General features: G+C 37.4%; 1 protein-coding gene across 6 annotated transcripts in view; it reads right to left on the reverse strand.

Annotated features, from left to right (window-relative positions):
* The window catches only part of PCDH17 (protocadherin 17), a 96,775-nt gene extending 82,931 nt beyond the window's left edge, over positions 1-13,844 (reverse strand). For 4 of the 6 annotated variants that reach the window (XM_070048407.1, XM_051850014.2, XM_008260035.4 and 1 more), the window contains exon 1: positions 11,179-13,844. In XM_070048407.1, the coding sequence (XP_069904508.1) occupies positions 11,179-13,764 (2,586 nt within the window). In that variant the 5' untranslated portion in view covers positions 13,765-13,844. The remainder of the gene's footprint in view (positions 1-11,178) is intronic. The other 2 variants (XM_051850016.2, XM_051850015.2) reach the window with 1 other exon arrangement.
* Between the last annotated feature and the right edge of the window lie 312 nt (positions 13,845-14,156).

Below are 14,156 nucleotides of genomic sequence, written 5' to 3' on the forward strand. Positions count from 1 at the left end.
TCATTAACAACAACACAAAGCATATTCAGAAGTTTTGAGGAAAAAATTGTAACTTCTCTTATTATTATTATATGAGTTTAATAATTGCCAAATAGGATTTTATTTTTGTATTGTCACATGGTCATTGGCAAATATCAAAGGAAGTATATATAAAATTATGCATCAAAAAGTAGAAAGATGTAATTCCAAAATAACTGTTTCTCTCTTAGATAGCAACTCATTTCACTAAGAAAGTCATGTGAAAAGAAAGTATTTGCACTTTATGAAGCATTTCCACAAATATAAGCACTTTACAAGTTAATTAAGTTATATACATTAATTTCTTAATTGGATAGAGCTAGGTGACCCTTAAAGACTTGGCAAATAGATATAACATGTAAAAAGAATGCTGTATAAGCCATACCAAAGAATGGGACAAATGATAAAAATTAGCTACAATCAACACATATTTTTTCTGGACATACTCTGTGTATGTGAGTATGTGTGTATGTCTTGTGATACTCATAACTGTGAACCTTGATCACCTGGTTTTCTCCATCATAATGTTATCAACATAACTATATAGAAAATTTCATTTCAGTTACTTAAAAGGTGGCAACTACAGATAAAAAAAATAACCACACTCAAATGAATTATTTACCACTAAGATATTATTACAAGGCTATTCACTTATATTACCCATATATGTATGTTTTAAACCTTGGTCTAAGTCATATCTGTGTTTGATTTCAATTCCAACATACATCTGATTAGTGATCTTGGGAACGACTAACCTTAGAAGTCTCAGTTTCTTCATAAATAACGTATTTATAAAAGTGCCTACTATGTAGAAGAAATTGTGCTTGGTTCTCTCAACCAAGGTGTTCTGCTGTCTGTACTTCCTTCATATAAAATAGTTTAAATACTTAAAACACTGATTCAGAAGATTGACGTTGTTTAGACTTAATATCTTTTATTATTTGGTCTGAAAATTAATTAGATTTATATTTAAAACAAAGTTTATAAACTACACCTATATATATATACTAATAATAGCATATATATTTATTAAAAACAAAGTTTATAAACCCTCACACACATATACTAATTTCCACATGTTTAGAATATATATGAAATGAAAGGAAATTGGTAGAGTGTTAAGTTGCCTGTAGCCATCTAATGTTAAAATCTTCATTATTGTTTTTTATTTTCTTTTCAAAACTGTATGTATTTATTTTTATTTATTTTGACAGGCAGAGTGAAAGAAATACTCAAAACATCCAAGGCTGGACCAGATCAAAGCCAGGGAGCAGGAATTCCATCCAGGCCTCCCATGTGGGTGATAAGGACCCAAGCATTTCTGACATCAGATGCATTTCAGTGTGCATACTAGCAGGAAGTTGGGTCAGAAACAGAGCCAGGACTTGAACTCAAAGCACTACAATATGGGATGAGGGCATTCTAAGCAGTGACTTAATCTGTTGCACCACAATACCTACCCCTATCATTGCTTTTTGAAATCCTTAGGCATTGAGTAGTTTTGAGATCAAGCACAGAATAGAAAATATTTCCATAGCTTCCACTGCATAAGATAATATTCTTACGTTACCACTTTTTTTTCACTTTACTTGCTAGTCTAGGTTCTGCCTTATGAACATTGCCAAATGGTCTTAGTACTGTTTACTTCAAACTTAACCAGGTAAGAGTAACATGATGGAAAATATTATCTACTTCTTTGCTGAGACATTACATGTCAGCTTTCTGCCTAGTGCAAAATTTAATGGTTGATTTGTGGATCTTTCTTTCTAGAGACTTACTATAGAAACACTGACATAACCTTTAGCCAGAGCAAACAGAGCCACTGTAATAAGCAGCCGACACCAAACCTAAAAAGCATGAGAAACAAAAAGATCCTGGCAGGAATTAATCTGCCATTTTCACACATCTGCCCAAGGGAGGTATTGTAATTGCAAAAATTTACTCTAAGACTGCTGAGACTCATAGTAATTATGTTTCTTTCTTTTTTTAATAGAAATAGCCACAGGTGGTAACAAATTGGGTTTTGAGATGGGGGAACTGGGCATGCATTCTAACCCAAATTACTATGTAATTGTCTTGATTATAAAATATCATGGAAAGTCTATTGCTCAAAATCAGAAGAAAAAAGTCTCCTTAACAGTATTCCCTGTCTTTTTTTAGTTTTTCTCCACTTAGGTATTGGCACATCTAATATCAGGGCCACGCCGTAGAGTCAGGCATAAACTTAAAAATTTCTGAGTTGGATTTAAATAGCATAGTTCTCAGATTTCCACATTTATTTTCATACATGGCAAATACTAGCTTTCCTAAGAAGGTCAAGACCTGAAAATTTTGCAAATAATTGCATCTGACAGCACGGAAACTACAAGGTTATAGACATTTATTTTTCAGTTTTTGTATTGATTTAAAAATGTTTGCAATTTTATATATGTATATCTGCTCTAAATAACTTGTATTTATTCTGTACTTGGGTTCATTCAGTAACACCAAATATTTCACTGTTTTACAAAATTATAAATGTGTTTCATGCATAATATGCCAAGTAAGGGTCAATCCATATCTCTTAACTAAAAAAAATCAGAAATTTCTTACTTAATTCACCAAGATTATATAACAAGATAAGTCATTAGCTTAAAAGTAAGAGAAAATATTCATTAATATAACGTGGATCATTCAAAACTTCAAATAATAGTAAAAATATAAAGTAGTCAAGTGTGTTGCCTTGAAACTATGAAAAGTTTGTATGTAATCCTTATTTCTACCTTAATAAAAATGACAGTTGATTTACCTTTTAATTTTTTGCATGACTTAAAACTCCTTTTACTAACATTTGAAAATAAGTTGATTTGGGATATATTATTTTAAAATAGATGCAAAATTGCAAAAGCAAAATAAAAATAATGTGTGTCCCAAAAAACTACAGTGAAAAAATTCACTAAAATTTGGATGATATTCTTTTTTCAAGACAGAACTATGAAAATCAAAGGAAGTTGTTTTTAAGATTATGCAGAAAGTTTAGATGCCTAGTATTTACATAAAATCGTATCATTAAGCAATTATCAGGTTTGAACTGGAAAATACCTCTGTTTGAAGCTGTTTCTTCTTCTTTCTCAAAATACTGAAAAGGTAACTTTTTTCTATTAAATTTTGCTAAGATTTTAAGCATACTATTTCTCAAACATTTTAATTTCTCCTTTCATCTACTGAAATGAGGACATCAGTAAAAATCATATACGGCCACATTTAGGTGAGTCTCATGATAATGAATGGAGAATTGCTTTTAGAAATTCAGTTCTGCATATTTAATCAGTCTGCTGTGTTGAAAGAATAGTAACAATATATCAAATATTAAGTCATAAAATAATCTCAGTGTACTCTTATAAAATACACTGTGTGGAAAATAAAATGAATGCCTTTTAGCAAAGGTATTTATATTGGAGATTATGAATGGAAACAAAACATTTCATAAGGATGGAAACTATGGTTCTAGATTTTTAAAACTGATTTAAATACACTGTGAACATGGATTTAAGAATTTATAATATAAAATTAGATTATAACAATAAAGATATTTTGGTCCCTGCAACCATTTCTGCCTACAATAAAATACCTGTTGCATTTCCATTTTATAAAAGTAAACTATTGGCATTTAGGACATAACCCTTCATATGTAAATATTTAAATTTGAGTTTTATTGAATTGAAAAACATGTACTTGTATGCATACAAATAATCAGATCATTGACTAGCAAAATAATTACTAAGGATTTAAGTAGAAATAATATGAAAAAATATACCAGCACATGACTTAATGCCTAAATTTCATTTTAAAAAATTACCACCAAGAAAAAAAAATGAAGAAAATATATCTAAAGCACCACAGTCATGTGAAAATTCTTTAGTCATGTTGTAAGTTAAATCTTTATTTTAAAACATGTATGCTAATGAAATAGAATTAGAGCCCTTCAGAACATGAAGTCATTATCTACATGAAGTATTAATATAATTTACAAACATATAGCCAAGGTTTCTTAAAAACAGTAAATATTTACAGCTGTAAGTATAAAGCTTTGAAACTTGAAATTGCTCTGTACTGCTTTAGTTTTAAAACTCTACAAGGGCTGCTTTTAGTTGATAATGAGAGTAAACAATAAATTGTATTTTAAATGGTCCCCTTAATGTGTTCCACTAATTAAACTCAATCAAATATATTACAAGTCAAAAACTATTAAATACTGTACAGAAAGCATATATTTCAAATTAGACATAAGATTATACTTATATTTACCTTGCTTATTTTTCATATAACACAAAGGATTCACGATACTATTTCATCATTAGAAATATAAAGAAAATGTCTTTAAATATTTCAAAATGATGGAAATAAAATGCATTTCTAATATCATTAAATTATTTTAATATATTCCATTCCTCTAATCAGACCCAAGTCTATTTATGTAGATTAGTTACATCTAAAGTCTCATTTATCCAACCTGTATTTATCCTTTGATCACAAAGCTCATTAACTTAAATGGTCTTTTATTGTTATGATTCATTTTCCCATAATTATGCTGTTTAACCATCTTATTTTTTGAATAAATATATGCAAACGTGCCAATCATACTCAGAACAGTTATGCTAGATGCTCAATGAATGGTAACAACAATTTCACTACAATAAAATTGCCTGGGATAGATTCAAGACAAGTCCTACAAGTACCAGTAATCAGAATGTCACTAGAACCAGAACAAACAGAAGTGTGTCACATGTGTCTTGATAAATTCACTTAAATATTGTCTGAAACAAATTTTCCTGGAATAGTTTATTGTACATGAGTAGGTGAAAGATGTCAGCCACATAGCTACAATTTTGCATCTGTTTTTTTATTTTATATATATGATATATATATATATATATATAGCTTTAAAAATACTGAACTTTTATTTCTTCAGTAGCAGGAAACCTGGGACACTTTTGCTTAGTCACAGCAGGGATGTTGTCATTAAGGACTTCTTTATTATCAATGATTTATTTCAGTAGACCAAAGGATAGCAATACATCACTGTCAAAGCTAGTGGTGAAAGCTGTGACTAACTGTAAAACACTGTATGCCACTGAAGAAACTTCTTGTCAAAATCTCCTTTACTAAAGTAGGTTGACAATAGATTAGTGTAGGTCTGATGAACTTTGTAAGTGTTGGATAGGTGGGTGGCAGAAGTCATACTCTCTTCAAAATGATAGGCAAAATGAACTTTCTGCCATTTTCTAACGAATATACCGTCACTGGTTGAAGGAATTTAATACAAAAAATATTGTTTCCCTAATGACTTTACTAAAATATGACTATAAGATAATGCCCTATGGGATTTATTAAACAGAAGTATCACCAAGGGGAATACATTCTAGAGCAATGACTAATATCATAATTAGCTGGTGCATTTGCAAGAATTTACCCACTATTGAGTGTATTGCAAGACTTTTCAGCATAAGGGAGTTAAGTTTAACTTCCTAACTGGCATGAGCCCAGTTAATAGTGGCTGCTTTTTCTTCTCTTATTGTTTCATCATCAGGCTCACAGGATATATTCTCATAAAACTTCCAGCCATACAGCCATCCTCCCAAACCAGAGACTTGGATAAAAGGTTCTTTTTCCTTTTTTCTCTCATTAACATACTTAAATTCCAATCCAAAGCCCACTGAAGGACACTTGATTTTAATGCATTCTTTTCTCTGGGATGATTGTGTTTATTTTAATGTACTTCAAATTGTTTTAAACTGTAAACCAGTAAAATTCTTAAATTTTAACATATTTTCAAAGAAGAAAGTTGAGTTCCTTTTTTAAAAGAGCTATTTTCAATTAAAAATTATAAATTCTGCTAATATTTGTGCTTGAGTGAGTACTCATATACATTACACTGAACATATAAAGACATATATACATTTACACACATAGTAAGTCCTCCAAAAAGTTTTATTGTTGTATTAACATAAACATAAGCAAAGCTGACTTTCACTGCAATAACTGCGTGGAAACCTTATAAATTTTAAAAATATTTTTAATTTAGACCTTCTATGTTTAAAGATAAAATTCTAGTGCACTATATTACATAAGCAGCACCAACAATGGAAAATTTGAAACCTAAAACCTGACAAGAGTATGAAACATGATAAAATGAAATGTTATGTTTTTAAACATTACTAAATATTTATCTGAAGATCTTGAAGGTTTTTCCTCTTAAAATATATATAGTTACTAATAGAGATGAAAGCTGGGATTATTTTTTAATAATTAATCTTTAATGTCATTTAAAAGCTGTACCTATGCATTGTAAAAAACTAAATAATAAACATTATACCATCAACCTTATGGAGAAAATTTTCTGTAAAATATGTTTATCTGTGTGTGTGTGTGTGTGTGTGTCTGTGAGTATGTATGTGGCTTGAACAATACAGTCAAAGGTTGCCACCTGTTTTAGAAAATGTAAATTTTTATTGACTATATATTTACTTGAGCTATATTCAAGTTGTTGAGTAAGAATTTTAAAGAATATTTTTGTTATATTTTTAATGATAACACAGATTTAAATAAAATGCCAAGATTAAAATTTGAAAATTGCTAGTGTAGATTTACATATTATAATACTTATTAAAATTATAAAACTCCCTTGTGCAACCCGAATAAAATGAAGAATTACCTTATTCTGACATTTTTCAAAACTTGATGAATTATCATCTCAGTGTAAGGATGATTAAGTGTTACCTAGCTGCCATTTATTTTATTGAAAACCAAAAACTAATGAATAAAGAAGTTATTACCTTGTGAAATTATCATATCAACTAATATTAAAAATGAGATTCTGTGATTTCTAGTTCATTTAGTTGAAAATTATACTTTCTGTATTTTCATTTATTAAAATAGAGAAATTCAAATATTTGCAATGGAAGTAAAATTCTCATGGATGTATATAAACTTAGAAAAAAGTAAAAAAAATAAAAATAATAGCATTTTGGATATTTTTGTATTTTAAATTCTTCTTCAAAGATATCCCAAACACTAATGGTCAACTGTATTTTAATTAGGTTTATTTACTTTCTTTGTAATACTTTTAATGCACAACAAAGTGGAAAATATTTAATGATTATGTACTCATGTTAATATAGTAGGAACTGTCACTTCTACTTTTTCAAAATTTTTAAGGAAAAAAATGGCCAATATTTCTTGAAGGAATGCAGTAAGAAAGACATTCTCTTCATTCAGCCCATCATAATCTCTGTAAATAGAGATGTATATGAAGTTTATGGAAACTAAAGGATGGAACTAATCAAACAAAAAAATCACAGCAAATATGTTCAAAATTATAAATGAAGAAAGAAATTTTTCTCATACATTGTGTTTGTTACTGAATTTATTGGAATACTAGAATACTGAAGATCATAATTTTGAGAATAACCTGAGTATCTCTTGTGCCTCTTTTATTAGAGAAATGGGGATAAAGGCAGACAGTGGATAATGTTGCTATTAAAGACAACATTTTCTCACATCTCTTCATTCTGAATATGTAGTTTGTTGTTTAGGTTGTTTATGATACTCAATCCTCCACACTTCAATCTCATTTTATATATTTTTGTTGGTTCTAGGAATTTGCCATAAGGTTAATCTACCTTTATTGAAAAAGTCATGCAAATAAATCAAAATAATTTTCTCTCTCTAATATAAAGGCTGTAAGGCTATGCCTAATGTGAATCTTTAGAAATTGATCTGTAAAACAGTGAGCAAGAATTTATTCCTTACAAAATTTATTTTAGATCTTTTCCTGGTGGCTCAATACATTTTTTTCTTTGATAGTATATGTTTTTGTAGCACTACAAAATAAGAAAATCAAGGATGTTTAAATAAACTGGAAATTCCCCTGTCACTGAGTAGTCCCCAACCTCTTCACTTTTTCTCTAGGAGGCCTTCCTTGCAAACACCTGTTGAAAAGTCACCCTGAGACTTAACAACTTATTCTTATAAACTGTGATTAGCAGTTATTCTTGGGAATTAATAGACTTTAGATTTCATATTAATACTTGAGATAATTCACACAAAAATTAGTCCTAGAAAAGTATATTATATATTTGCATGACAATCTATTTGCTTATGTATCACAAACTTTGTTAGCTATTTTCAAAACCAGTTTTATCACTTTATATGAATAAACCATTTCATTATAACTTGTATTATAGCTCACACCACTGTGAATATCTTAGTCACTTATGTATTATTTAAACATTTAACTTGTCTGAGGAACTTGAAAATTATCTAAAACAAAATCTCTCCTCACAAATCACTGTTTCTATACCAGCTTGCATGATTGTTCTGCATTCGTATTCAGTAAAAATATTCTTGTCTCTAAGAACCAACAGACATCAACTTTAACATTTTAGACACTGTGAAGCACAAATCACTCTGAAATATAAACAAATCTCAACTTTAACTGTAGTATGAGCTTCATAGATCATAAAACTCAAAAATTTCTTATCTCCATACTGTACCAGGGTATTATATCACAATTGTTGAATTCTTTGCACTCCATTAATAAAAACACACTGTGAAGCTTCTAAACAACAGAAAAGATTCTGGAAATACAGATGAACTAGAGCTAATTTTTCTTAGTATAACTGCACATTCTGGAATGAAAGTCTACCTTTGGAAATACATGTGAGATTACTAGTGTGTTTTCTTAATAGGCTGTATGACATACACACACTAATAAATGCACTTGAAACAAGATTGTGGGATACCTGAACGCTTTGATTTAAGCGCATCACTTCAGAACAATGTATTTGAAGCACACTAGCTAAAACATAAAGTTACAGTACTTAATTTATGCTCTTTTCCAGGATATCTATTCGAATAAGCCTGATAAATTAAAAGGAAATTAACATACTAGCAATTTATAAAGTATTCCTTAGAGGAATACGAAAAAATCAACAGGAAAAAATAACTATTCCAACAGTCTATGTTGAGGCTATTTATGGAAGAAAAGCAATATGGAAAATTGATCTGCTTTGAAAAAAAATTTTCAAGGATTTAGAAGTAAAACTCACTTTGTGTCTTTATGGATGGATTAGAATTCTAGAAGAAGGAGAATGTTAAGACAGTTTGTCCTGTGTGTGTGTGTGTGTGTGTGTGTGTGTGTGTGTTTTTAACCTGTGTGTTTGTATATATATGTGTGACTTGCTTTGGTGTAAGTTTCACTGCTAATGAGAGGAATAATCATTATCAACCTCAAGCAATGTCCAGCTTCAAGAACATCATGGTGTAAATAAATATATCCATAATTATAGCATATAAGCATCATTATTCCTCAATACCTTCTGGATACTTAAATCCAAGGTTGTTCCTTACTACTCGGACCAAGAAATACGCTTTCTGGAAGCTCTACTGTAGCAGCTTCATTTTTACTAGAAACTAAGTAAGAAATCAATTCACAGCAATTGAAGTGGAAGATTAAGTGCCAATCCTTTGTGACATCTTTTTATTTTCAATGGTAGAAAACAAAAAATGCAGATAACACTTGTGTATTCATAAAATGACTACAGCAGGTCTATGAATTTATATTTTGGCATATCTCTTTCTACAGAGATGCTACCATAAATCCAAGTTTTACGTAGTCAAAGAAAAACTTTCATGGAAGCTACATTAAAAAAAAACTGAGTTATTTCTTTTTCAATCTCATGTACACCTCAAAAAATCATGAATAACGATATGTAGTAAGCACTAAAAATTGGGATTTAATATTTGATACCTTAGCATTTAGTAGTATCAAGTATTTAGTAGTATCAAACCTTCTATAAGGACATTATACTATCATAGGAAATAGATTTTGCTAGAAATTAGTGTATGATATGCTTGTTATGTCACAAAAGTAAGTTTTTAAAGTTTCACTACTCCGTTTAACAATGAAAACATTACATAGTCAAGTGTCATTAAGTTATTTGCCTTTCAAAGCACAAAATTATGAACAAATTATTTTCATTTGCCCCAAACTAATTTTGCTCCTGAAGTGTCACTTTTAGTTAAGCTCAATTTTACATTTCAAGTACTGCTCATCCAGAGTAATTTGTAGCAACACACATTCATAATAAGCAAGAATTAAGTTTTTCTCTGTCACAACTCAATAGTGGATAAACTAGACTCTGACTAAAGACAGTATAGTTACTCACTGTTGCTATAATTGATGCCCATGCTTTGTCTTTAGTTTTTGCCATATGTCAATAATTTTGAATCATATAATCTAATACATATTAAATATCACTTAGAAATGCTGACAGTGCACAGTATGCAAACTAAATGCATCCTGGAATTCAGAACACTTTCTATTTTCAATTTCACAAAATGAGCCTGTCACCCAGAGGTATATTATGTTCATTTCCCAGTGATTCCAAGGAATAGATCAAGAAAACCACAGCAACTTTTCATGTATAATGTTGGTCATTACCCCCAAACTGAATTTACTCACATTCCTGAAGGTGCTTCAGGCTATAACTCACATTTCAAAAACCTAAGCTAAACTAATGCATTATTCTGTAGTTTCAGTTGAAGAATAGATGGGATTCATGTCCTTTAAAACACTTTTGAAACATTCAACTAACTTTTTGAGGGGGTAAAAACTTAGTTGAAACTGACTGCAGCTCTAGAATTCTGACTAGTTGCTATTTTGCACTTCTAGAAGTTAACTTCTTGGTATTTGGATATAAATTTCTTTCATTTTGATATCATTTTTAAATGGAATTAAAATCTTAAAAGGGTTAAATAAAACTTTTTAACTCTGGGAATCCTTTGGTGTGAAAAGCAATGTGGACCAGCAAATAAAATAAATATGAATACTAAACACTGCTAATACTCATACTCCTATAAAAATAAACTTTAAAAATTCAACCGAAGTAAGAGATTTACATCTTTGGACTAGATCTTAGACTACACGGGGAAGGATTATTTGCAGAAAATATTGTACACACCCACACAGTGTCAAAAGTGTAAACCATTTCAGTTAAAAAAAAAAAAAAAACCCTCTCACTGCTTCTGGCAGTGTGGCTCGTCCTGTTGTAAAGCTTTCAGGACAGCTCCAAACCCAGAAATAGAAATGAAGTCCCAGCTACGCTAAAAGTGTCCTACCTGAATTATGGACATCCGAGTGGCAGGGGTCTCGCTCGCATTAGTCCCTTGTCCGGTGAAGCTGGTGTGGCAGCCTGCGTGCCCCTGGGGGACAGTCAGGTTGTTGGAGGCCGGTTTGAGGTACATCACCTCCGACCGGGGCGAGCTCAGGGGCAGGCGGGTCTGGTAGTCGAAGTACATGGGGGAGGTGGCCAGGGAGGGGCTGCTCACCACGTTCATGACGTTCATGGCGTTCCTCTCCTCCACCTCGCTCTGCACCAGCATGATATCGTTCTTGTTGATCTTCTTCTTCTTGCCCTTGCCCCCGCCCAGCTGCGGGTGGCTGTACTCGGCGATGCGGCAGTTGTAAGTGCGGATCTCCTTGTTCTCGCGCTTGCACTTGACGGCGATGGTGATCATGGCCGCTAGGAGGATGATGGAGATGGTGCTCAGAGTCACGATGAGCGGCAGCGACATGTCCCAGTGGTGCTGCTCGCCGTTCACCCGGGGCACCCCCTCGGGCAGGGAGCCGCTCACCGAGCGGATGATGAGCTTGGCCACTGCGGACAGGGTGGGCTTGCCGTGGTCCGTCACTTTCACCACCAGCTCCACCACCGGCGTCACATCTTCCCAGAAGGGGTGCAGCGTGCGGATCTCGCCGCTGGACGGGTCGATCTCGAACAGGTGGTCGTCGTTGCCGTCCACGATCTCGTAGGTGAGGCGCCCGCTCTCGCCAAAATCGCTGTCCAGCGCGCGCACGGTGCTCACCAGGTAGCCCAGGCCGGCGTTGCGCGGCACCTGCAGTTCGGCCGTGTCGTTCTGCAGCGTGGGCAACACGATCACGGGCGCGTTGTCATTCACGTCCAGCACGGTCACCCTCACCGTGGCGTTGCTTTCCAGGTGCGCGGGCGCCCCCGAGTCCTTGGCGAGCACCTTGAACTCAAAGGCCTTGGTCTGCTCGTAGTTGAAGGAGCGCAGGGCGTAGATGGCCCCGTTGGTGGGGTTGACGGACACGTAGGTGTAGATGGACACGTCGCCGATGTGCGAGGGCAGGATGGAATAGGACACCGTACCGTTCTGGCCCAGGTCGGGATCCTGGGCGAGCACGGAGCCTAGGTATTCCCCGGGAATGTTGTTCTCGTGCACCTGCAGCACGTAGAGCCCCTTGGTGAACCGAGGCGGGTTGTCGTTCTCGTCCAGGATCTTGACCGAGAACGACTTGGTGGAGTTGAGCGGAGGCGAGCCCCCGTCCCGAGCCACGATGGTCACGTTGTACTCGTCCTGGGTCTCCCGGTCCAGCGGGCGGTCAGTCACCACTGTGTAGAAGTTGTCATAGTTCTCCTCCAGCTTGAAGGGGACGGGACCCCCGGGCCCGCCCAGGCCGCCGCCGCCGCCGCCGCCGGTCCCTCCGCCGCCCAGCACCCGACACTGCAGCTGCCCGTTCTTGCCCGAGTCCCGGTCGGTGACCCGCACCAGGGCGATGACCGTGCCGGGCGGGGCTGCCTCGCTGAGCGCCCCCTGGCGGACGGAGACGAAACCGATGGACGGCGCGTTGTCGTTGCGGTCGAGGAGCTTGACCGTGACTTTGCAGTGGGCTGGGATGGGGTTCGGCCCCAGGTCTCTGGCCTGCACGTCGATCTCCAGCATCCCGTTCTCCTCGTAGTCCAGGTTGCCCTTCACGCGGATGAGGCCGGTCTTGGGGTCGATGGAGAAGAGCTCCCGCACGCGGTCGGGGACGTAGCTGCTGAAAGAGTAGAGCACTTCGCCGTTGGGGCCCTCGTCGGCGTCCGTGGCGTTCAGATCGATGACCACGGTGCCCAGCGGAGCGTTCTCAGGCAGTTCCACCAGGTAGGAGGGCGCTTCGAAGACCGGGCTGTTGTCGTTGGAGTCTATCACCTTCACGTTGATCTGCATGGTGGCGGAGCGCGGCGGCTCGCCGCCGTCCAGGGCGGTCAGCACCAGCGTGTGGTGGCTCTGCTGCTCGCGGTCCAGGGCCTTCTGAATGACCAGCTCCGGGAACTTGGTGCCGTCGCCGCGGGCCTTGACGTCCAGGGCGAAGAGGCCGTGGTCGTCGCGCGTGAGCAGGTAGGTGCGGAGCCCGTTTTCGCCCGCGTCCGGGTCGTGGGCGCTGGTGAGCGGGAAGCGGGTGCCGGGGGCCGCGTTCTCCGAGATGTCCATCTCGATCTGGTCCGACGGGAAGGACGGAGCATTGTCGTTGATGTCCTGGATCTCCACCTTGATCATGCAGATCTCCTTGTCGTTGGCGAACACCTCGAGAGACAGCTGGCACCTGGCGTTGTGGCGGCACAGGGACTCGCGGTCGATGCGCTGCTTGGTGTACAGGAGCCCGCTATCTGCGTCCACGTCCAGCAGGTGCGGCGCCGAGTTCTCCAGCACCCGGTAGCTGCCCGACTTGCTGCGCCCGCCGCTGCCGCCGCCGCCGCCGCCGCGGTCAGCCGGCGTTAGCCCGGGCTGCAGTCGGGCATCCTTGCCGATGTTGCCGATCACTGTGCCGGCCCCTTGCTCCTCGGGCACGGAGTAGTTGAGGTTTTTGAGCGTCAGGGCAGGGGCCCATAGCAAGAAGCAGCAACAGATGGAAAGGTACATCCCAGATCGGTGGGGTGCGGGCAGGAGCAGCCGGACTTGGAGGGGCGAGCCTGTGGGGGTGCGCGCCAGCCTCGGGGGCCCCGGGCGAGGCGAGCCCGGAGTCTGTGGGTCCTTCCTTCTTCCTTCCGCACCCCGGGCTGCGGCACCAGGCAGAGTCTCTCCTTATTCCGCTCAAGTTCCCCGAACCTGTTGATCTACAGCATCCGCACTGGCCGAGAGCGGCGGTGCAATGAAGCTGCAGGGGGCTTGGAGCGAGGCGGCGGCGGCTCCCTGCGGCTTGGGGGGCGAGCCCGGGGCTTTGTCTCTGCCGCTCGGACTTCGGGAGGCTCAAACTTGCGCGATGAGGACGGCGATCAGAAGGGAATCGAGGCTGGGAGGGCTGAGAAGGAGCG

This window comes from Oryctolagus cuniculus, chromosome 9 (genome assembly GCF_964237555.1).
Source record: "Oryctolagus cuniculus chromosome 9, mOryCun1.1, whole genome shotgun sequence".
In the NCBI taxonomy this organism is placed as follows: Eukaryota; Metazoa; Chordata; class Mammalia; order Lagomorpha; family Leporidae; genus Oryctolagus; species Oryctolagus cuniculus.